The sequence below is a fragment of the Diorhabda sublineata genome, chromosome 4, assembly GCF_026230105.1.
Source record: "Diorhabda sublineata isolate icDioSubl1.1 chromosome 4, icDioSubl1.1, whole genome shotgun sequence".
NCBI lineage: Eukaryota > Metazoa > Arthropoda > Insecta > Coleoptera > Chrysomelidae > Diorhabda > Diorhabda sublineata.
Window position 1 is genome coordinate 32208627 of NC_079477.1, and position 26651 is coordinate 32235277.

Here is a 26651-nt window from a genome sequence, read left to right on the forward strand (position 1 = left end):
ACCATGATTTAAGGGTGATTAGTTCCCTAGATATGGTCCTATAAAGTGCTGAGACATCAAGGTTGCTCCAAGAGAAACTAGCATCATCCGCAAACAGATATTTTTTCGCTCATGCCTAGATAGGCAATGTCGTTGGTAAACATAATAAACGAAATAGGGCCTAGTACTGAGGCACTTCAAATTCTATTGGCTTACAAGAAGACATCGTTGTATCAACTCTTACAACCTGACTTCAGTTGGTAAGGTATGACTTAATCCATGCGAGAGGTGTTTCCTTGAAAGCGTAGTACTGCAATTTGTTGATTAAAATATTATGATAAACCCAATCGAAAGCCTTAGAAAATTCACAGAGATTTGTTGCAGTGGAGTGATGGTTGTTTAGGTTAGAGTAGACATTGTTTGGGAGAGATATAGCATCATTTGTGCATTTGTTACTTAAAAATCCAATTTGATGGATAGTGATTATTTTATATTGGACGATAGTTCCAAAATTCCACAACAATCACATATATGTACTTACATATATAAATTTTCATTAACAAATTGATACTTTTGATTAGATTCTATATCTTTATTCATTATTATCATTATCTGACACACTGTAATTACTGTGGTTGATTGTAAGATCGAGATAATACGATTTTTGTATTGAAGTTTTACTTAAAAAACTCAACCGACTTTGATAAAGACAAACACGATGAAGTCTTTGAGTAAACTGTCTGTCTAGCTACTCTCTTGACTTGATTTCATTAAAGTTATGTTATCATATTGTAGACAGAATAAATATATTGGAATAAAATCATAAACTATTCAAAATTAAGAAAAAAACAACAAGTATGCACTGAGTCACACTTGGTATTTACTTTAATCAACTTCTGCAAATTTCCCGCCGCCACCCGACAGAAAGTGAACTTGAAATTTCTCATATTTTCTACCTTCACTGCGATCTTATGATTTATAATAAGAAAGATGTATAGATACAATCAGTGTTGCAATAAATCCTTTCTTAGAGAATCGGGCGCATTGTATTTTCACATCATTATTTGCCTTTTTAATTGCTTCCTATTTATTCGCTAATGTATCAACGGTTGAATAGTGAAAGGTACAGATGTTATTTGAAACAGCAATTAATGAAGACAGTATTTTGCATTAGTCTGAAAGAATTGAAGCCTAACTTTCGCCATCATGTATTTCTAACAATGCAATTTTCTTCATTGGAATATAATATTATATCAATATTACTCAATGAGGAAATGAATCCAACAAATTTGTTCTTTACTTTCCCTTTTATTGCTCAAAAATCAAAAAAGAATCATTTTCAGTATAAATTTGAAGTAACAAATAAACAACTAGCAATTAATGAATAACAATGTAAGGTTTTCTTCTTACACAGTAACTACAACCTTATGGAAAACAAATTTACTGAAAAGACGCACGAGACCAGTAAAGGTTCTCAATCAACGCATAGTTGTGTTATCTAAAAGCAGAAGTGAAAGATTTCTTGCAAAAGTTCAACTCTGCATTACTGTAATTTTTCCTCATCCCGTAAATCGCATCTTTCAATGTACATGCTCCCAGTTTCTCCCTCGTGAAGCAGTGATGTCAGTTTTTAGGATTGTTTTTATTTCTTTGTAATCGAAACGATGTGCTTTGGGCGGTACTATTGGGAACAGCCAAAAGCTCCGTAATCTTTTCAATACCATAACGTAATATTCTTTTGTGATTATACATAAGATCTTCGTAATCAAAGAAATCTATCCACATTGCCTTCAACTTTGTCTTTGGAAGTTTAGAAGTATTTGGGATTGGTTTAAATTGTACAGTGCTGAGCTTGAGGCTTCTTAAGATTGTTGGCAGTTCCAACAGATTGATCCCTTTCTTTCCTCTCTTGCTGACGTTATCTTGTCCACTAGGCATTTGGCCTTGGTGGATGGTGGTCTAAGTGATAGCGTCTCCCACAATGCCCACGTTGCCTTCTCCTATACTCTTGTTCTTTTTTAAAAAACTTCTTGAGTGTTCTTCGCGTTGATACTGAAGTTCCATGCTGTACAACAGTCGTCGCCATGGCTCTCTAAAGTCTTCGTGTTACTATCGCCGATTGGGTGCTTCTGGTGTTGATAGTATAAGAAACGCGGTTGTTCTTCTTACATAAATGTTATCTATGATGATTATTGAAATAGGTGTTTTTTTTCTATCTTTTTATTTGTTATTTGTATTTGAGGTGCATGAACGCAAACATCTTTAGAGATTCATAAGATCAACTTTTGTTTTCTTTTATAATCTTATTTATTTGCGAATATGAACCCACTTTCATAATAAAAATAAGGAATGAATTAAAATTAACTGTTTCGTAATTGTCCGAAAACAAATAGATCCTTTAGTGATGGGGATACAAAGCACACCTAAATCCGTCCACCTGCTACGGAAAAGCAACTCTAATTTATTCTTTACTCAGTGAGACAGGCATTGCCGTCGCGTTCCAGAGTTAATTTTGTGCGAAATCTACAGGCACCCGACTGAAAAACTTTTAGAATAAAACGTGTATAATGCCTACTTATTGTCAGAGAAATAATTTGAATGTGTAACTGTTTTTTATAGCCAGAGGAACTAAGTAAGTTTTTGATTAAATTCCAGATAAATCGTAAAAAATATATTTTTATTTAAACGTCATTTAAACATGAGATTTTTATCACTTTGGTTGATAAAAAATTTTAATCTTTTATTACGGCTCCTCGTTGGTATTTGCAGCGTCAGTAGAAGTACTTTTACTTTCCTTGGGAGCGTCAATAAAAGTACTCGTAAAACTGAATGTACAAGAAACGAGATAAAAAAACCTGCAGATTCGATGGTACATACTATTGCTATTTACAATTCTAATTTATTTATAATAATATTTTGTTTATAAATTTATACATCCCATTAAATAATTTAACAGCATAGTGAAACTCTACTTTTTTATTAGCTAGTTTATGCAATAATTTAATTTTTAATTTTTCGTAAACTATTTTACTTTCAATTTTATACTTTTTCATATATCTGATTAATGCGACTTCATATTTCAAATCTGACATTTAAATTTCTAGATCGAATGTTGAAATAATTACCTCCCAACAATATTTAGATGTTAATGATTCAATTTACTCATCAAATATCAACCGATACTTATAAAACCACGAACTTGTCATTATAATTTTCAAAACACGTGTTTTTTGTTTTATTTTTTTCAATCTCACACAAAATATGCATCTGGTTGTTGTTTGTTTAGATGGAATTTTCTAATCAAATTTTCAACAATTTTTATGAGCCTATTGAGTTAAAATTTCCCATTTCTTGATTTGGATAACATTCAATCAAAAAATTCGTGAAATATCTAATGATTTCACGGGAATCAATTGATTCAATTTTTTTTAAATATTTTGCATTTTTGTCATTCGATAATCCTATGTCTGAATAAAATAACTTGATTATATAAATTTCATAACAAAACCATTGAACACTGAGGTTTCTATATAATAAAATCGTATATTTGATTTGTATAAATACTTTTGGGACATCCTGTATGGCTAGAAATAATTTTAAATGGTAGCCGTGAAAGAAGTTTAGAAAAATGGACCTTTTACACACTAGAGATCGTATAAAAACAGTATAAGTAATAATTCTAAAGGAAATACAACCAGTAAAATCTATGGTCACAAAAATTCTTTTCAAATATATATTAATTTTCGTTTTTCGTAGTTCCTTGACAACGAAAGGTGTACTGATACCGCATAATTAATTATTTTAATTTATTAGTTCTCATTTTTATTTTTTGTAATAATAATACTAATTGAATTCTTTCATACCTAATCGGAAGGCTCAACCCTGCACCGGATTATATCCAAAGCGGATAAGGATTATTCACCCCTCAACCTCGCATCGCCAGAATCTGACTTAAATATGGTATTGGACACCGAGACCCTCAACCAACCGCATGTTGACAAAGAAGCTTCAAACAGATAGCTTACTAGCTGCAATCTCTTTTCTGAGACCGAAGGCTTCATAATGGCTATCCGGGATCTAAATTATTGAGAGGAATAACATCATCCACCAGAAACTGGCCAACAAATTCGATCTTCTCAATACGTATACACCGTATTACAAGTATCAACCGCAGAAGGTGCTCGAAAATTTTAGACTCTACTACGATAGGTCCATTATCACCGATAGACAAGTAACAAATAACAGATCTGATAGCGTGGTAGTTAATAGAAGAGTCCATTCAGTCCCTATTATCGATGTAGCTATACTAAACACTCATAAAGTTCTCAACAATCACCATGAGAATTTGGCCATTTACGCGGATCCCGCAATTGAGATTAAACAGATGTGGCACTGTGAAAATATGGAAATATCCCAGTTATTATGTCAGCAACCGGCGTCGTGTCTAAGATCCTGTACGATAGCATCGCCAAACTGGGATTACCAAAAAACTCCTTCGCCTTCGTCCAGAAGGCTGTGATATTGAATACTTGCCACCCAGTGCGCAAGTTTATTATGTGAACCGAGCCTAATCTTGTGGATACTTTGTATCCAAGATAGAAGATAATACCGGCTCTAAGCTGAGTAGTGCATAAGTCTTTCTCATGATAGCATCATTTTTATTCTTCTTCTTCTTCTTCTTCTTCTTCTTCTTATTTTAAGACTGTGTCTTGTGTTTTCAAAGAGGCAGCCTAAGTTGTGACTCCGAGGACCAGCTCTCATACCAGCGCTTTGGTGGTCTTCCAGGCGGTCTACTTGTATTGGGTCTCTCTTCCTTTGCGATTTTCGCCAGTCGATCGTTGTTCATTCTATTGACATGATCTCTCCATGCTCTTCATCTCACTATATCCGGAACGTCACACATTCTTCTGATTTCATTGCTCCTTATTCTGTCTCTTAGTGTTTTCCCTGTGATTGAGCGTAATGTCTTCATCTCGGTTGTTCTAAGAATCCGTTTAGTAGTTGCAGTCTCCGCCCTCGTTTCTATGGCGTATGTCATTACTGGTCTGACACAAGTTTTATATATCCGTGTTTTGCTTTGGATACTTAAAAATTTATTCCTCCATATCACGGTTCGAAGGAATCCTGATATCCTAGATGCTGCCGTTGTTTGCGTTTTGACTTCTTGTTTCAAGTTTTGTTTCAAGTTCCTATTGCTCGTGATGTTAACCCCCAAATATTTAAAAGATTTTAAATTTTTATTATTAAAAAGTATATTCACCCACCAATAAAGAAAAGAACGAATAGAGTATTCATGAATAACTGGTCCACAACAAACTCTATTTTCATGACACCTTATTATCCACTTATACTAATATACTATTCTCTTGCAATGAAATATGTATAAATGTAGTATTCCAAACATTTTGATGTAATTATGAACTTATTTGTTTGTTTTTAAGCAAATACATTTATTAGAAGTATTTGAGATAGTTGTACCTAATGTAAATTGAATAAATACTTCTAGTATATCGTCAAGATTTTCTTAATGGTACTTTTTCTACCGATTTGGTCTATTTTGAATTATCTTCTATGTCTAGTGTAGTAAAAATTTTGACTTTAACGGTTGAATTTCCAATTTTTTAAAATAATTATAAACACAGGGTTAGGTTGGGTTTATTCTCATATAACTTCAATCTCCACTAGTTATCAGAAACAGCTCCAATTTTGTGCATTTTTCAAATTAAATACCCTTTGATATCGACATCGATAATATACTTAATTACATTAGAGATGTTACACCCAAAAGAAATAATTTTTTGACCTTGATTACTTGGCTTTATGACCATATTTGGAGACATCAATATCGAGGTTCATCTGCAACTATATTTACAAAAACAAATGGTTTCTTTCAATTTATTTGCCTTGACTTATTAATCTATTTGCGAAAGCCAAATAGTAGGTACTAGGTTGTTGTTCTATTTGCTTAAAAGTACTAAAATCATAGAGGCAATGCTAAAGATAGAGAAAGCAGCATGAATGTGGAATTGTACTATTGGAAGAGAGAGGCAGGGTGTTGGTTTACCACTCTCCATTTCTCTTTACTCTCCATTGAATCAAAACTTGTTGTTTGTCTTCATTTGTCGTTCCCACTACTCGAAGCTTCGACATTATGGCAATTGAATCAGAGCATAGTTGAGAGAAATAGAGAGTGGCATACCGATATTCTTTCTTTCTCTATTAGCAGTTCAGGTCAACTCGAACAAACTCCCATATCTCGCCCTCTCTATATATAATATTATCTATAAATAAAATACCTCACGTGGTTTATCTATCGCGAAATTGGCCATCGTATTAACTGTACTGTAATGTATGTGATGTCTTAGCAGAAATGGCGGAGGAACATTAAGACCAAATGGTCAACCCAGGCGTACCGACGCGCTTCAGACCATTTTGATACCACACGATTAATTATTGATCAATGATTTGGAGAGGATTGACAGACAATTCCTGAAATAGTAATTCTTTTGACTGTCGTTAACGCTTGAAGTTGTGCAATTGAAATATTACGAATAATTTATTTAGCTTAGGCAACACACATTACATGATTTGAATATGCCATGAACTCTGTAAAAATTTGACAGAAACGTCAGTCAGTTAATTAATGTAAATTAATAAATTATCTTGATAAAAATCAGAATATAAATATGTCGTCATGTGAGGAATATGAAATGAGCGTTTCGCCCGAAATTAGATTAAAAGCAGAAATGAACGAAATGAATTTATTGCCGCTGAAATCAAAAGAAAGGTATCGAATAACTGTAAATTAGAAACGTCATATTATTTAAATGTCAGTGCTTAAAATTTGCATTTAAAAACTAGTTCTTTTTGTTATGGCGTCGATAAAGTATAGTACGTAACACAAGCTGTAAGTTACGTACTCGTTTAATTTTGCCACTCTTACAAAATAGGTATACTATTAAATTATGTGTTTATTCATATAACCTAGTTTTTACCATGGAGCTTGCTTGTCTTTAGCTTTAATTGGTATTTTACAGTTGTATAAAAAATTTATTCGATTCATGTCTCCTAAATTTTTTTTCAAATATCTATTGCTTCACTATATACATACACCAAAGAATATCAATATATAAACTTGGATACAATGTATATGTTGCAACAAACAAATAAACTGACAGCTTAATGTTATAATCGACAGTTTTGCAGTATAAATTAATTTTGCCATTTCTGTTTTTAGGTAACAATGTCGAAAAAGTCAAGTCAGGATGACATATATCTTGACTTGACCGAAAAAGATAATAACTTTGAATTGATTCCAGTAAAAACAGATAAACAGACACGGTTTGAAGTTAACAGAGTAAATAATGAAGAAGAAAACGAGGAAATTGAACTCCGTGTTAAAATCAACAGCTCAAATGATGATGAGGATGATGTTCATTCTTGTACAGATAGAACCAAGCTGAATAGTGATTATATCAAAAGTTTTAGGTAAGAAATGTTTATGTAGAAACAATATTTGTGTTTTCCAAGAGTATATTGTATAGAGTTTAATTTCTTAAAATTAATTAATTATCACATTAGAGGAAACAGAAACAACTTATTGGAACACCGCAGTTAATTTACATACAGTTATTTACTCAGCGAAAGTTGAATATTTGAAATGACTGTTATCTGAGATAATCATGATACATTATCATCAATTATCATTGGTCTAATCAATATACCTCATTGAATAAACATATGTTTGTTGTCTGAGGTAATGATGATGAATTATCATCAATTATCATCGGTGAATTCAACAAATCTCATTGAATAACATAATTTACATCTGTCATGGTTCAGACATGTATTTTTTTCTGCTTTTATACCTCAATTCACTACTATAAAGCAACTATATGCACTATATAGAAAACATATTATTATTAAAAAAAAATAATTTCATCTGTTATTGAAATATTTACTCAGTGCACTACCTGCTTAGGGGCTTTCTCTGGAGGATATGCAATTAATTTGGACACATGATACATATTGTAATTGTCATAATATTTGAGAGTGAGCAAATATATTTCAATTTGATTTTTATGTCTATAACAGTTATCAACATATCTTACTGTAAATCACAAAAGCTTGGTAGAATCTGCTATTATGATTTAGTCAAATATTGTGGACAAAAATTCAATAAAGAACCTAAAATTTAGGTTAATAAAAAAAAATAATGATTATTAGTATAAAAGTTAGTATAACTTAAATTAAGAGAATAGTGAAGTTATATTTGAATTCATAGATTTCCAGCAGGCATTTGGCAAAATTAAAGAAAAAATCTTTGAAATATATGAGTATATAAAACAAAGATAAGGCTCACTATAAATTATGCAACAAAGTATAACAAAGAAAGAGGATGAAATTGTGCTAAGAATAAAAAAAATATGTGTAAATACAAAAGAACAAATATGCAATAAAAGAAGTGCTGGATGAAGGAAATGTGTTAAATATAGAAAATTCTAGAGTAAGATGACTGGGTCTTATATGGAGAGCTGGAACGGAAGCTGGGACAAGAATGATATTGGAGTGGAGATGATGTGGGAGAGGAAGAGGTAGACCGAGGTGGAAATGGTTGAATGGAAGTGGAAAGAATGAGGGTGAGAAATTGGAAAAATCACTTTAGCTTGACAGAAATTGAAGGGTCTAGTAAACAAGCTGAAGGAGTAAGAAAATGGGGACTGAGCCTTCTTTAAGAAGCACTCCACAAAGCTTTTTTTGTTTATTGTATAAATATATTTTTTAAATTTAAAAATTATCAAGATGGTATCTAATTTCAGACAATTGACAAGGGAAGCTTTACCTAGATTGGATAATTACAGAAATATAATGTCAGTTCAGGCGACTAATAGACCAACATTAGATGAACTTCGAGACGCCACTCTTACTAATAAGGTAAATAATGATTTGATAATTAATGAAGTATCAATTAGTAGCCACAATGATATAGTTTAATCCGTTTCTGTCTTTTAAATTCATTAAAATTCTCCAATATAATGTAAAGGCAATGCAAATTTACATTTCAAGGCTCTATTCACTTTGCTGGAACAAGGGAAATAAAAAACGTACCTAATAGTTGACACAATCATCTGAGTATGTTTCAAGTGCGTAATAACACATTTTTAATAATCGAAATGAAAAAAAAATCCAAATAACATAAATAATATTGGTGACATAGATTTATTACAATGACTCAGGCAATGGTGGTACTTCAATTGATGTCTTCCATATATCTTTTTGATAATATTTTAGAATAGTGAATAGAAACTCAGTGTTTCAATCTAACAGCATTAAATACTTTGAAATTTTCAAAATGGAATACTCAAAACTTCAAATAACATAGAATGATCAATTTCATTAGATGTTTTGAACAGTATTTTAAATTCAACAGGTTGTGAAGTCGAAAACTGGACCAGTGATGATTAATATAATTTAATTGGAAACATTGACAATTGTTATTGTCAAAGCAAATTTGATCTTTTTTTTTCTTGGTTAGATTAATATTGTAGGAAAGACAACATTATAATGTCTTATTTATTTCCAAACTTAATCACAATTCATTTATTCATTGTTTCTCCTGAAACATATCTTGTAATATATAAAAAAATCCTCTATAGCTCTATAGCTTAGTGTATTTCTTACGAAAAACTATTTTTAAAAATCTTTATTCACAAAAACAAAAATACAATTTTTAATTTTACAAGTACTGAATGAATGTGATTAATTTCAACAATTGAATCAACTAAAATTTATTACAGGAATGAATCATCAAAATTCATTAAAATATGTTTACAACATTTTTATATTAAAATGAAGGCTGACAAATCTTTATGAAATAGGATCTTTTGCGTTTTAATTTTTAAAGTAATCTTGATTTTTCTATATATTACTCTATTGCAATTTTTATTTGTTGTTTGACAAGTTTGGAAAAAAAACAGCGAAGAAGGCAAAGACTGTTCCATCTGGTAGCAAGGTTTTTGGGGATGTGCGAGGGATAATTTTCATTCACTATCTTGAAAAAGGAAAAAGTATCAACAACGAATATTACGTGAACTTATTGCAACGTTTAAGCGAAGAAAACAAGCAAATCAGCCGCTTTTGGATAAGAAGAAAGTATTATTTCATAAAGACAATGCACCCGCTCACAGACCCATTATTCCAGTGGTCAAAATTAATGAATTAAAGTTTGAATTGCTACTTCATGCACCCTATTTGCTAGATTTAGTCCCCTCAGATTATTAACTATTCTTATTATCAAAAGGGTATCGAACTTAATGAACACTGCTGAGAAAACTGTAGTGTAGGAGCTAATAGAAATAACGTCAAAAAATAGATATATCTTTTTCCAAAATTTTTGTTTCTTCTTTCTTGGACCAGGTACTTCTAGGACCAACCTAGTATTATACCTCTCAAATGTAGAAGATGATCACCAAGTAACGCAACATCGTAATATTTCGATTTCTGTTAATTCCACAAATGTCGGATGAAAATTTTTTACAAGCCATCTATATGAATCGATTAGAAGTATACATCGTACATCATTACTCTCAGTATTCTACTTATAAGTTCACCTTGATTATTAGATTGTGTATTGTATAAAAAGGATTTTAGATATCGCTAGAAAAAATAATCTATAGGCGATAAATCGAAATATCTTGGTGGACACTCTATTGTGTATTCAATTATTTAGAATAGCAACTGTAAAGTATGGTGATGCATCATCTTACTGAAAACAAATGTCATTAGAATTGTTACCAATTGCATTTCTTATTGCAGTAAATATTTGATCTCTAAACGAATTTAAATACTTTATTTCATTCAAATTGCCTTCTACAAAGGATGTTCTAATTAAAGTGGTACCAAACAATAACTTTTGAATGCGTTTTTGTTCTGTATCCTGTATCTTCATCTCGTTTCGCGTTTGGTTTGACAAAATTCCATTCTGTTGTCATGTTTATCTTATAATAATTCTTACATTACTTTTTTGAGGTTGAAACTTTTCTTTTTATTAAGATCCCACAAAACCATCATGCTGCCATGTAATATTCTGAATGGATGCATAAGGGTTTTCTATCAAATTTTGTATAATATCAAAAATTTTCTATAATTAATTACGGTTTTTGATAGGTCAGTTTTAGGGTAATTTTTAGTTGAATCCACTTCTTCAAAAAGTTCTGGAAATTTGGTTGCGACTTGAATATGTAATATCAAATAAATCTATCTTCTCATAAATTCTTTATACAATCACTGATCATAAGAATCATTATTCTTTTTCTGTATATTAATAATAGTAATAGATGTAAAAAGTACTTACTTACAATAAACACATTTTACTAATAACTATGAGAAATAATTTATGGTATTCAATCACAATTAATGACAGAACACCTACTACTTTAGTGAAATAAATAATTTTTTATTAATTTCAATTTTAAACGACTGCGACTTTGGAACTATTAAATGTAGAATTATGTGGTTTTGACGATTATATTTATAATGAAACATATAACGAGTGATTTTTTTGGTGGTATCTTTTTGGCAACACTGTTTTCTGACAGATCATCAAACTTGTTCAGTTTGGTCTATAATTTAATATTAATCGACTTACAAACGAACGATTAAGAGAGTGCATCGCGCACTTCTCCGAAATTTATTGGCAGTTTGGTCGGCCTACTGAGGGAACTATTCGGAATCTTGTGACTAAATTCCGAACCCAGTTTACACTATTGGACATTAAACCACTAAGACGCAAATGTACGGTGAGGACTGAAGAAAATATTGCGGCTGTATCCGCCAGTGTTACTGATGACCGTCAAATGTCGATTCGCCGCTGTTTGCAGCAATTGGGTCTCTGTTACGCCACTAGATGGAAAATTTTGCGAAAAGGATTTGGGTGTAAAACCTTTAAGATAAGGTTGGTGCAAGAATTAAAGCCACACCATCTCTCACAATGTCTAACATTTGATGAATGGGCGCTGGCAAAGTTGGAGAGATATCCACTTTTTTATCGAAAAATTGTGTTCAGCGACGAAGCTCATTTCTGGTCGAATAGATACGTCAACAAGCAAAATTGCCGCAACTGAAGTGAAGACCAGTCAGAAGCATTACAAGAGCTACCAATGCATCTCGAAAAAATCACTGTTTGATGTGGATTATGGGCTGGTGGCATCATCGGGCCGTACTTCTTCAAAAGAGACGATGGCCGGAACGTTACTGTGAATGGCGAGCGTTACCGTGTGATTATTAACGATTTTTTTTGCCCAAAATCGAAGAATTGGATGTGGTTTCAACAAGACAGTGTCACATGCCACACGGCGCGCGAAACAATGGCCAAATTGAGAGCCACCTTCGATGAACAGTCCATCTCACGTTTGGGGCCAGTCAATTGGACACCTAGATCGTGTGATTTAACGCCTTTGGACCATTTCTTGTGGGGCCATGTTAAGGCTAATGTCTACTGTTTAAAAACATATTTTAGTGAGTTATTTAGGAGTAACTTATGCAAATAACCTGAGTCATTGCTTTGTAAACCTTAATAGAAATTGAAATATTAGTTACGTTACTTCATGAACACACTGTATATGTAAATCATGACGCTAAAAAGACCTTAATAATAAAAGAGAGAAGAATAAAGATATTTTTGTGTGAACCGTAGTTCATGTAGGTTAAACAGAAACATTTAAGCATGTTTGAAAACAAGGTGCTGTAAATCTTCATTTTTGTGAAGCAATTATAGAACAAAGGAAAACAGTAATAACTTTAAAAAAAAAAAAAATATCGTGCTATACAACCAAATCTATATAATTGTAAGAAAGTACTAAGGTTGTTTGAACGGTATCCGACTTAACAAAGAAACAAGACAGCGATGCTGTAACCTTTTTAAATAGCCTTTTACGTATGTTTTAACGTCATCTTCTAATAAACAACTCTCCTGCAATTTGAAGTTTGGACACAGAAAAAAGTCACTGATGGCCAGATCTGGTAAATACGGTGGGTGGTCAACCAATTCGAAGCGCAATTCGTGAATTTTAACCACGACAATCACCGAAGTCGTAGTGGGTACGTTGTTTTAATAGAAAAAAGCTTTTCCCTTCAAATTTTGCAATTTCTGCCTTTATCTTATCAAGAAATTATGTCTAACACTTTCCTATTATTGTTTTACCTTTTTCATGATGACTATCTTTTAAAAGGGATCGCTATCATTTTTTCGACTGAAGATACCGTTCTTCGAAGCAGGTTCATCCTTTGCAGTCCACTATCGGGACTGTTCATCAAGTGAAATAAATGTATATACTCGTAGAACTATATTTTTTGATAAAATGTTATAAAATACTCCATCTCTAGCAGAACAGAGTTGATCGTCTCACTATTCAGCATCGTACCATGAATGGTATGGAAAAAAAGCTCGTGATGAGGAATTTAGGAATCAGTTGAAACTGAATCTAATTCAATTTGAATGTTATTCTTTAGGTCACTTTAAAAGTAAAATTTTGTCTCCAAGTCAATAATCTGCCGAAATGCAGGCAGGGCCGGATTACGATTTATAAGGCCCGGGGCTAAAATAATGACGGGGCCCCCTTAAGGATTTCGAAAACCCGGAAAAATTCACAAAATAATATCAATACGTTAGATTTGTGGTATCAACACATCAAAAAATACAGAATGATTTCCAAATGATAGGGCCCTCTTGGACCTGGGGCCCGGGGCTATAGCCCCCCCAAGCCCCTAGCTTAATCCGGCCCTGGATGCAGGACTTTGCATTTGTATTTTGCCACCCAGTACAGTTCATTACAGTTCACAATAAATTTGTATATTTTACCGGCCAAACCGGATTTAAGGATAAACTAGTTTTGCCTAGGCCAAACTAATTGATCTTGATATAAATAAAGTCGAAATTAATTGAGCAAACATGTCGGAACTTGTACATGCGGTAGCTAGATTTGTCGTTTCAAACGCATTTTGCGTGTAGTTGCCAGCCGTGCTGCATAACATATTTAGTTAAAGACCTCAATTTGAAATAGAAAGTTAACATTAGAAAAATTTCTTCTTTTTCAAAATGGATGAACCTACGTTAAGTCGACAAGCAGATCAAACACAATGGAGGAAAAAATTTTTGATAGAAATTTTACAAAGTGAAAGTAAAAAATCTTCTCATTATAATGTGTCGTTATAATGAGGTTAGGTTAGGTTAGGCAATGATACTCTGCAATTCTAATGGCCACCAAAGCACACCTTGTAAAAATAAATAACAATTTCAAAAATAGAGAAATGATTATTGTTTTTATTTAAAAAAATACTTATTTATTTTTATAATATAATTTTTTGTATTGCCAATTATCCAACTTTTTTTTTGCCAACTTTTAACGACGAACATTATTGTTTTAATAAAAATCATTATTTTTATTTTATTATATTATATTATTATAATTTATTATTTATTTTGACTTTCTAGATATACCATAATGTTTAGACTAGTGCGTATTTATCTCACGATCAGGATCAATTAGTTTGGCCTATGCAAAACTGTATCGGTGTTAAAGTGTATTATTTTGATATGGATTATGGGGTGGGGTGGGCAAAACCTTTTGATGTACGTCCCAATTAACGAACCTCAGACTCGATCATATTGTTACGAAATAGTTCGCAAAATGGTTCCCTAAGCTACTATGGAATTTTAAAAATTCGATGGACTTTCCAAATAATTTCTAGGAAAGTCTCTTTATTTATTTCTTGTGTTTCTTTTTGTTCTAGAACTTTGTCGTATTCTATTTGTGATAGAAAAATGATTAAGTGCAAACGCAGGTAAACTTGTGACCGGTAGGTACAATAATTTTATCTTCATCAACGTTTAAGTTTTAATCTACTATATACTTTTAATCTTGATAAAGATCAAATAAAAGATTGAAACGTTGGCATTTTAAAAAACTCTTTTACAGTTTTATTTTGAGTCCTCAACCCGCAACGCCATTCGAAATCTCGTAGTAGAAAGGACAGTAATGTCATCAATAACATTACCGTTAAATTACAATATCATCAAAATGAAAGAGTCGATTTATTTCTAATTTTGTACAAAAGGTGCGCTTGAAGTGGTTTTAAGTTTTATATATCTATTTTATTATTATTCATCTCCTCATATTACAATGTTGCAGCTTAGGTACCACACTTTGAACAACTAAAGGAAGTAAATAGGTGACTGATTCAGGAATTTCTGTGATTTTAAAAATAGAGCATGTTATTCACGATGATTAATACTTAAAAAAAACGAGACTTTGTTAACCTTTAAACCTACCATGACAACCGAAATTATTAGAATGATTAATCGCATCAATGAGCTACTCATCCAATTAATAGGTCATACTGTTAATTGATGATTGTTCTCTAGATGCCGTTCCCAATAATTTGCGTGGTATTACTTCCAAATTCTTAATATTGTATACAAATTTATTGTTGAATGTATTTAACTCTACTGGGTGGCCAGATAAGAATGCAAAATTATTGACTAATAAGTGACCTAAAGAATAACGTTCAAATATTTATATTATTACTATTAGTCCAGACTACCAAGGTAAAAATGAGATATTACCTCCGATGTCCATGAACACGCATCGATTCACCTGAAAATTTGGAATTAAGCTTGACTTATCCTCAAAATCTTCCCTATACTCTTACCTACCTACACAACATACCCCAATAACTTCCGCAAACAAAAAATAAATGCGTTTGTATTTAATTTTTCAGATTAATCAACGGACAAGTACAACAAATGGAAAATTAGTAGAAAGTAAGGGACAATTCAAATTTGGCTGGATACAGGGTGTTTTCATAAGATGTCTATTGAATATATGGGGTGTTATATTATTTCTTCGACTAACCTGGGTAGTGGGACAAGCTGGAATAGGTGAGTTTAACATATAGAAACAAGGAAGGTCGATTTATTTAATTCTTAGAAAAATCTGCAATATGAAGTAAACATAGTTTGATTAGGAAGTACGTAAGACGACATGCAGTTCGAAAAGAGTTATGCAGTGCCTCTGTCCCTTCCTTCTTATGTATGGTTAGGTGTGAAAAAATGATATTTATACATCCTATCTAAATTAACAGTGGCCCAAAAGGCCCCTATGAGTTGCGAGTATACAGTGTGTCCACGTAAGTTGGCCTCATATGGGCAACTTTTTTGTTATTAATTTTACGAAAAAAAGTTATTCTTTATAAAAAGTTCTGCATGGTCCAAAACCTATAATTCAATCATCAGATGTTTAATTTTTTCAGTCGTATACGAGGTATGTCAAAAAATGTGATTTTTGCTCTAGAGTAAAGTACCTTTCTTTTTGACAATATCGAAAATTGTTATAAAGAAAAGATGTTTAGAATTAAAAATAGCTTCTAAATATTCAACATTGTTTATTTACATTAAAACAATATTTTTTTCTACATTTTCTCTGCGATTATGATGGAAATTTAAGTTTGCACATTAATGCATTGCATTTATTAATTATAAATTTGATTAAACAATTCCAAATTACAAAACAATTATCTCTTAATTTTTATCCAACACTGATAACCTTGTTGCTTAATCACTAGTTTGTAACATTCTAACGATGCATTTAAATGAAGATTGTATACATAATTTACTTTGTTACAATAAATACTAATGAATAATCACTATCTTCAATTTACTAATGCCTCCACATATTCTCCATTTCTGTTTATACATGAAACAGTTCTATCACAAAATTTTCATTAACCATTTGGGGAGTTATATTACAAATCGCTTCTGCAATTATTCTCTCTAAATGGCTTTGAAGGTAAACTTTTTGCTTTAAGTAACCCCTCAAGGAAAAATCGAGTAGGGTTACATGCAGAGGCCAAGGAATTTCCGAAAAACGATGAAAAACCCTTCCATTGAAAATATTTTCAATGTATCGACGTACATCTAATCTGCTGGGACATGGAGCACCATCCTGCTGGAACCATATCTGCTGACGTTCAAGTAAGGGAAGGTTGTCAAGAAAATCATTTAATTTATCGTTTAAAAAGCACAAATAACGATCAGCATTCAAGGTTTCTCGGATAAAAAAAATGTCCAATTATTTGATTTTTATACATTCCGCACCACACTTTTGTTTTGAACGAATATTGGTCCCGAGTGGGTGAATTTCACGCACTGAGCGTATTTTGATATGTAGACAGGTTAACTGTCTCCATAATTTTTTATTGCACAATAGCTTTTCATGCACGCGGAAAGAAGGAGCTTCAACAAAATAAAAATCCAATATTTCTAAAAATAAATACATTTCATCAGTGGTCGTAGTTAAAATAGCAATAACAACTCGATAGTTGTAGTGGCTACGGATTTAAATTGACGAGAATAACTATATATAAGGTACTATTTTTATTAGAAATAGATTGATCTCACTACTATTGTAATGTATCTTTGTGCTATGATGGTCGACAATATTCTTTGTTTTAAAACTACTTTCTAAAAAACTGTTTATTATGCAAGTAATAATTAATTAATTAAACTTGGTTTCAATAATTCGACGAATGTCAACTTTTAAGAACCTCGTATCTGTTTACAAACCGCTTCCAAGACCAAAATTCTATTGTACACAAAAGTTATAAATAGTTATATTTGTGGTCGCTAGAGTCAGATCAATATAAAATCAAAGTAAGTAACTTGACACGTTAATGGAACTTCGAGTGTCTAAGGGACACTTAGAATCATTTACCTATGACGTTGGTTCCCTTTAGAAGCGGTCAGTGTACAATAAATCATAACGAAAACGAATAATAACTTGAAGTTGGGTTAAAGTTGCCTAATTTTAAATAGGAAATTATTATGTCAGAACAACTACAACATACACAAGTTCAATATACACATGGTCTCCATACGGCAGACATCACCCAAACTACTCGAGTGTAATGGGGCTTTTGTGCTTCCTCTTTACATAAAAAAACTAGAACAATAAGGAAGCCAAAATGGAAAAGTGATTCTCATATTTTACCTATATCTTTACTCATACACAAGATTTATAACCCTTTTCCATATGGCAATAAAATTAAAAATTTGAACATGTGAATACCTACAAAGTTTCTTAGACATCTTGTATATATATTATTTATTATAAAATGGTCGCCTGTAACAAAAATCTTTCGACATCATCTTCTAGATTATTTGAAATTGTGCCATTGTATATAATTTACACAGTGTTATTATTAAGAGAGTTACCTGGAAGTTTCCGACCTAACAAAGAAACAAAACAATTGTTCTTGTAACCATCAAACCAAAATCATTAGTCTATACGAGTACTCCTTTTAAGTATATACACTTAACGCTTAAAAATAATAATTGTCTTTCACAAACTTTAAGATGATATAAAAAGGACAAAGGAAAAAATCACTGAGAGCCAGATCTGGTAAATGCGGTGAGTGCTTAACCAGTTAGAAGGGCAATTCGTGAATTTTCATGGCAAATACCGAAGTGGAAAAAGGTACATTATTTTTATTAAAAAATTCACATCAACCATATACTGGTTATTAGTGATTCACTTTTTTTAACAGTACAAGTTAAATGTTGGTATTTTATCTACAGATATTTGTTAAATTAAGTGTATGATCGAGATCTATGAGGTAATTTTTGAGATTAGTAATATTGTATTTAGGTCCTATAATTTCATATATTGTTCATGGTATAGATCAGTCGCGTATGACCTAGACGTTTGCGATTTTTCAGTAGTATTGACCATGGTTTCACGGAGTCTTTCACTTCATGAAGCTTGTATGTGAACGTTGACCATTTGTTCTCCCATTCATTGAGCACTTTACGTTTTAGGGTTTATTTAATACCAGCACTAGTTAAAAAGTTCATGCACTCCCCACTATCACTATTTACAGCTTCCTTGGCGACCTGATATTTTCCTTTTATTCCAGTATGTGAGGGAATCCAACCAAATGCAATTTTTTTGTTGGTATCTTTTATGTATTGCAGTTGCTGATTGGTTTTGATTGCCAAGGAATTTGTGGTGTGAATTTTTTGAACAGTTTGGATTGAGCTAAGGGAATCTGTGAGTAAGAGGCGATTAAGTTCGTCGGTATATTGCATATAATTCATTAGTGAAAGTAGACGGGGTTGGAGGAGCTGCATTGTCTTCATTAAAAAGCGCTTTCCTGTTTCATAACCTTAAATTTTTACTTGCAGTAGAAATATTTTCATCCGACCAGGACGTCATAGCATATGTAATCGCCTATTTTGAAAAAAAAGACGGCAACTATTATTTGAAAGAGTTCAAAAATTAGAGCATCACTATAAAAAGTGAATAAACTTGAAAAGAGATTGTGTTGAAAAATAAAAACAATTATGGAAAAAATTGTTAGGTCGGAAACTTGTCAGACCACCCTCGTACGATTACCATTATTGTGGTTATAATTTCTAGTATTATGGTCATTTATCAAGAATCATTGTGTCATCTATAGTGAAATTTTGGTATTTGACGTATTTTATCTTTCAATATTTTTAAATTCATCGTATCCTATGTAAATGGAATTATTAGAACAATGAAAAAAATAATTTTTCATCTCTTTGGTCAAGAAGATTTAAGAAAATACTCTACATCTTTGTTTTATTAGATATAAATTTACGCATTCTTTTCAGGACAATCCATTTTATTGATTCTAACGACCACGGTAGTCACTTCTATAACTTCATTATCAATGTCTGCCATTTGTACAAACGGGGATATAAAAGGAGGTAAGTGGGTAATAGTTTTCACTGCAACTACCAAATAGTCAAAGGCTGAGAATAATGCAGCTGCTATCGTTTAATCAAATTATTTAAACTATCCATTTTCATTTCCCGTCTTAATAACTTATTCACGAGACCGCATACAATCGTCCGCGGTACAAACCTCATTCAAGAGCATCCCTATCCAATTGTTAGGTGTTTTATTGACCCATTTATAATGGAGGTCATTCCATTGCGATATTTTCTTGTTTATATAAATTTTACAATGCGAGTTAATTTTTTCTACTATGTTTCTCTACAACAGTCTGTCTTTTGCTTTCTTCTTCGGTTCCTTAATATCCATACTCTTTGAATCTATCTTGACCTTCCTCCCTTGCTCTGTCTACTTGCTCCCATTTTGTTATTTTTCTTCTGTAAATGTGTCTATACAATCCCAGTCTGGATGCTTTTATGAATTTTACTCAATTATGTTGTTCTCAATTCCATAATTAGTTAATATTTTCATTTCTCCATCTAATATTATTTTTTCTTTTGTTGTCATTTTCATTTTTATAATTTTTCTCCGGAACATCCTTTAGTTTTTTCTTATTTTAAGATTCTCAATCTCATATCGTTCTTATTATAATTTATTTCTGGATTTAGTGTCTCCAAGATCAAAAAGTGATCAGTTTCCATAAACGCTTCATCAAATGATCTGATGTAATTCATAATTTTTACATACTATTTATTACAGGAGGAACATACTACATGATATCTCGGAGCTTAGGTCCAGAATTTGGTGGTTCTATTGGTTTGATTTTTTCACTGGCAAATGCAGTTGCATGTGCAATGTACGTTGTTGGTTTTTGTGAATCATTGCAAGACCTACTCGACGTTTACCAAATGAAAGTTGTTGATGGTGGTATAAACGATATCAGAATCATCGGTAGCATTACTATTATAATTTTGACAACAATTGTGGTCTTCGGAATGGAATGGGAAGCTAAGGTAATATCGTAGAATATTAGAAATGAATTATTATATGGTATCTCATGTTATATAGAAATCTCGTAGAATCCTCACTATTCAATTTCATTTAAAAATTCAATAAACTCTATGAACCCTTCCCATGAATATAATTTATACTGTTTGTGCCACTACATAAAAAATACTTTCATAATAATAATTCTTTAATCAAAATATACCGCTACTTTTAGTGTTTTTACCTTTAGTTCGATAATTCACTTTCTATTAATCAGTTAAGTAGTTTACCCAATGTGACTTTTTGATATATCCCGAATCAAATGTTAATAAAAATATCAACCTACCTTACTTTAACCTAAAAATACTCTACCACAACCAAATCTTCAACTACCTTACATTATGAATTAAGCTTAATATTCTTCAATTATCATTTCAAATTTAATTAAAATGTCGGGTGGGAAGTACAAAATTCTGATCATCTTTTCTATGCTTACGGACAATTTATATTTTCGAAGAAAAGAAGATCCATTATAGATTGTTAAGCGCAAATCTTCATTATTTTGATTCTTCCTATTGTAAAACAAGATAAAATGTTGGTACTACATGTAATTCATGAACCTTCTATTTGGTTCACCACGATTATAGGGGCAATCTAACACAAGTCAATTTTACATTTGAAAGATCTTCTATATCTAATTGGTCTCGGTAATTCCAACTAAGTAGGAATTTTTGGAACCGTTGGTAATATTCATAGTGAACACATTGTTTCCTCTACTACTAAACCAACACACACACAATTACACTGTCTGATGCGCGTTTCAATAACCAAGTTATCGTCTTAAGAAACTGAAACTAACACACTAAAAATTCCTTCCAATCCCTTTGTATAAATAGGATTCAAAGGTACCAGAGTAAACTTTTCTTGTTTTCATTTTGATTTTGGAAAAATGTGGTTTTACATAAAGATTTCTCAAAGCTATGACGGTTAATCAACCTATTTGCGATTCTCTAATAACCGTTGAGTACAGCTACATCCTCAATAATAGTCTTTTTCTAATTGTATCTTTCGATAGTTACTGGAAAGTGAATTAAACGACTTGCCAAAAAATGAAGACTGGCCATTTTATGTTGGATCCATGTTTGAAGATAACAATGAATGTGATGTAGAAGTTACACCTAATTCTAGTAATTTGAACGAATTATCTTTTCAAGAAAATACTCCACAATTAATTAATCAAGGTTAATTCAATGACCTCATAAGAAGTTTATCAATATTTAAAGCAAAATTTCTTGGATTCCTCTTACAAAACTGAGATGTGAATTAACACCAGATAATAAAGTTCAGAAACAGAGAAGGCGAATATTGTTATTACACTGGTATTTGTGAGTTTTTGAAGCAATGTCACAAAACTATAATTTCAATTATTTTGTTATTCATACTAAGTTAAACAAGTACTAAGCAAACAATGATTAACAACTTTCAGCTGGAGAACATGAAACGTGTAAACTAGTCTTTGATTCCATACATACGATTGGCTCTGTCCATATGATATAGTAGACAATATGGTACACTTGCATTTTCTAATTATTAATTTTATAAGTTCTTGATATGAAATGATGTCAGAAAGTAAAATATTTTATTGGGAGTGAAAAAATGATATAAAAATATTTAATTGAAAATCGCAAAAATTTCAATTGTTTAACTACATAAGAAAATGGTTCTCATCGGTTTTCAGTTGTGACATCAGAGGTTTAATAAAAACATTTTCAGTTATCTACTTGGTGATCACGAACTTATCATTGCCGGCAACATACCGTGTACTGTTATAATACGGTTTTTATTTATTAGTTACGTATAAACAAAACATTTTTCTATATATAAGAATAAAATGAATAAACCTTTTATAATTTAAGTTCTTACATAATCACGTGTATACCATTTTTCAGATTAATCAAAGTTTAATAATAACGATTTTATTTTAGAATAATCGAGAGAATAACTGTAGTATTTACTTTTCATCAGTGTTTATTTTGGACCTTTGACGTCACGGAATATGGCGGCCTTACTGAAATGTTTAAACTACAAAATTTTTGAATTTTTAATAATTTTTCCCTCTATAAATATTGATCAAAGAATTAAAAAAAATATAATTTAAGTTGTATATAAACTAACCAAAACTATTTTTTTCAAACCATGCAAGTACTCTATTCGATTTTTTAATTAAGAAAAATAATATGTTTCATTTCAGGCACAGTTTGCACTTCTTGTAGTGTTAATTATTGCTCTACTGGATTATTTCATTGGTAGTATAATTGGTCCTCAAAGTTTAGAAAGCAAAGCAAAAGGCTTCTTGGGTTTTAATGGTAAAGTATATTTGTTTCGCTATATAGTCTACTTGAACGTATTTAGTGTCATTTAAACAAAAATCTGATTATTGGGAATATTTTAATTTAACCATTTACACAAAAAAAATATAATTTCAATATAATATTATCCATTGAGGTTTTCCTATTTTTCCTATCGATGATCTAACGTTTCAAATGCTCCTTCATAGAAAGATTGTTCAAATACTGATTGACTGCACTTATGATTTCATTAGTTTATCACACAAATATTCTTTTGAAACATTAGTTGCTGAGCGCCAAATCTGGAAAATATGACGGATTCTCAATTAATTCGGAGTCTTCCTGAGCTATTGCAACTGTTACATAGGATGGATCTGTAACTTGATGCGTTATCCTGATTCAAGACATTACCTTCGCGCAACTTCCTCCGACGGTTCTCGTATCTCGCGTCACGTAATTTTAGAACTGAATTCACATAATTTGCACTTCTCCATGTTGCTCCTTTTTGTAGGTAATTACACCTTGAGTATAACCTTATCTTCTGACGGTGGTGTGCTGCTCTGAATTTTGGTTTATACGTGATCCATAACTCATTGTAACTAATGTTAAATTTTTCCATGTTTAGTTCTGCAGTAAGTATATTATATACCACATGGTATGAAAGGACAGTATCTAATTTGTCTGTCAAAAAATCATGGACCTGTTTCATGTGTGTTAGTGGTTGTGGGTGCTCTGCCTACATGTTTTTTGTACACGACTGTCTACAACTCGCGACACCACTTTGTGACTTTCTAATTTGGGCTTCTACTGCTGCTGTCTGTGTATGTTACAATGTGGTGTGATGATAAATAATTGTTTTGATTTACAAATGGGTCGGTGACGAATCAGACTACATATATTGAATACAAAAATACTGCTTCTTTTATGTGCCGGTCTTTGGGATATAGAATTAGTCATTACGGTCTTTGATTTTGGATTTCTTGTAATAATGCCTTAATCACAGAAAAGATTCTTTTTTATATTGTCTCTCGAAACAAAATATTTAGCAAAGGTTGATCTATACAAGAAATTTAAAATATAGTTTAATACAATTAATATTGGGTTTATTCAAATTATTTCCTCGTTTTTAGCAACATTAGGCTACAATAATCTTTTTTCTGACTACAGATGGTCTGAGGGAATGAGTCAAAACTTTTTTAGTGTCTTCGCTATATTTTTCCCGGCTGCTACTGGAATATTAGCAGGAGCTAATATTTCCGGAGATCTTAAGGTAATATAATAAAATTTTATAATATTTTGTAGATATCGAAAACAACTAAACTACTTTAAGATAAATATATGAAGAATCAGATCATTCCATTACATCTATATTGCAATCTGTGATTTTGGGCTTTCCCTGCCCTCATGATAAGACTTGCTCACTCACTGTTACCATAACCAGGGGTATCGCTACCAGCATTATTAAATCTGCTCGAAATAGAAGTACGAGGGTCAAGCTTTTCAATACCCTCTTCAAAAAAAGTCGCCATCAATGAATTCAAGTAGAGTACAAAACAGTCCTTAAAATTTCTGGAAATTCCGTAGGCAAAGCAGTAATGGTGAATCTGCAGTTTTCTTTGCCCATTCTGTCAACTCGTTGAACCAGGTCATTTGAAACGACAGATATGCGTCATTGGCTCCCTTCATCATGCACATCATTACGGCCATTTTTAAACTTTCGACACGATTCACGCACCATCACTCTTGAAGTTTTCCCCACACACACAACTCATTCTCCGATGGATTTCTGAAGCACTTTATCCTTCAGCCTGTAGAGGCTTCGCAATTCACACTTGGCGGCAGCATCAATAATAGCGGACAAGTTTACGTGGCTGTAGCACAACGCCGACTGACTCTTGAATGTCAACAAAGGCGTCTGCACGGAGCGATTGGAGGTTGAAAAAAAAACGGCCCTTGTATATGTGATCGACTGAGTTTTTGTCTTTTATGACTTCTTACTGTATCAATTATTTCCTAATAAAGGTCTAGGTATGTTTGAAATTCTGTGGATGTAATTTATTATGTCCTGCGAACTACTACAGATATATGGTACAAATCAATACATATCAGCTAATTGGTTTGTTACAAAAATGCACATTAGTAGCCGGCAATTCTTTTACTTACGAGAATTTTCGCTTCAGTTGCCTCAGTCATGTATATTTTTCTTTTGATTTCCCTACTTATTATTTCTTATTGTAGGAATATGTTTTTGTTATTCACTCATCAGGAACGTGCTCTTTTTTGCCTATGAATATTATCCTCTGCTTTTAAAGAGAAGTTTTTTTAGATGTAAATAATCATCTGAATTTACAATCAATCAGAAGCTATAATATTTTTGAAGAAATCTCCCTAAAAGTCTCCAACCTCTTTAGGAGAAAAACACTCAGATCGCAGATCGTTCAAGCTTCGTGTTCTTTTCTCACAACGTTGGATTCGAGACTGGAAGGCTTTCATCTGCTGTATTATAGGCTATTCATTGACAAAACGTTTCCTTTAAGAATATTTAGTTTATTTTTGAGTCAGAAGTCACATTGTGCTGAAAATTTGGTGAAAAAGATGGATGTGAGCAAATAAAAAGACTTTAAGAGACCAAAAATTTTGTAAATTAAAAGAAATTCGTTGCATCGTTATTGAAAAAGCTCGTTTTAGATCTCTTTTTTCGCACATTGTTGAGCGAATGTGTTCCTTGGAATTGACTATTATCATATAAAGGTTTAACAATTGAAATAATACTAATATTGAAATAATTACTGCTATAAAAATTCTTATACATTATTTTTTAACACACCTCATATCTCAACACCTGTGTCTATACACATAACTTTGAAAGTTTAATTGTTTTTGTAGTTGTAAATTTTATTGAACGAATTTTTAGGATCCTCAAAGCTCGATACCTAAGGGAACATTACTGGCTATACTTGTCACATCTTCCACCTACATTTTGATGTCAATTGTCGCTGGTTGTACGGTACTTCGAGATGCTAGCGGTAATGTAACGGATTATGTAAATGGAAGTTGGCCTGTTTGCTTACCTGGAAATTGTACATATGGACTTCAAAATGATTTTCAAGTGAGTCTAAAAACAAACGTCCAGTACAATTTCAATAAAAATCCTTATCATCCACCTTCACAATAGTCTCCATTTAACTCTTCACAACGATCGCAACGTTGCTGCCACGATGAAATATTTCATTTTATTACACTATTTATTATTAGAAGTGAAAATCTGAGAGCACTACTCCGCCCGTCCAAAGTTGACGTTTACAAATAGAAAGTTACAATGGGACGAAGATGTATGAATGCTTGTTTGGACAGGTAGATTGAAAAGAGACTTTACAAATCTCTAGAGAAAATATTATTGCCATATTTCAAAGCAAATTCTAAAATTGTAACGTGGCTAGGAAGGATTTTATTGGAGGTTTATTATAATTTGACATTTGCTTACATAACTATGCAGCTATTGAATGTTCTGGAACACTTCTAGAAATCTCACGATAATATTCTAGATCCTCGTATGACAGGAGGGACAGAAGTTGATAGAAAT

The 26651-nt window shown here is 32.0% G+C and overlaps 1 protein-coding gene across 4 annotated transcripts in view; it reads left to right on the forward strand.

Moving 5' to 3' along the window:
* The first annotated feature begins 2427 nt into the window (after window positions 1-2427).
* LOC130443081 (bumetanide-sensitive sodium-(potassium)-chloride cotransporter) overlaps window positions 2428-26651 on the forward strand; it is a 36728-nt gene continuing 12504 nt past the window's right edge. The window contains exons 1-9 of one of the 4 annotated variants that reach the window (XM_056777542.1): window positions 2428-2611; window positions 7217-7467; window positions 8799-8913; window positions 15757-15916; window positions 19670-19765; window positions 20493-20746; window positions 22972-23086; window positions 24199-24338; window positions 25983-26177. In XM_056777542.1, coding sequence (XP_056633520.1) covers window positions 7223-7467; window positions 8799-8913; window positions 15757-15916; window positions 19670-19765; window positions 20493-20746; window positions 22972-23086; window positions 24199-24338; window positions 25983-26177 — 1320 coding nt within the window. In that variant the 5' untranslated portion in view covers window positions 2428-2611; window positions 7217-7222. Of the gene's footprint in view, window positions 2612-6606; window positions 6930-7216; window positions 7468-8798; window positions 8914-14656; window positions 14836-15756; window positions 15917-19669; window positions 19766-20492; window positions 20747-22971; window positions 23087-24198; window positions 24339-25982; window positions 26178-26651 lie in introns of those variants that run through there. The other 3 variants (XM_056777543.1, XM_056777541.1, XM_056777544.1) reach the window with 3 other exon arrangements.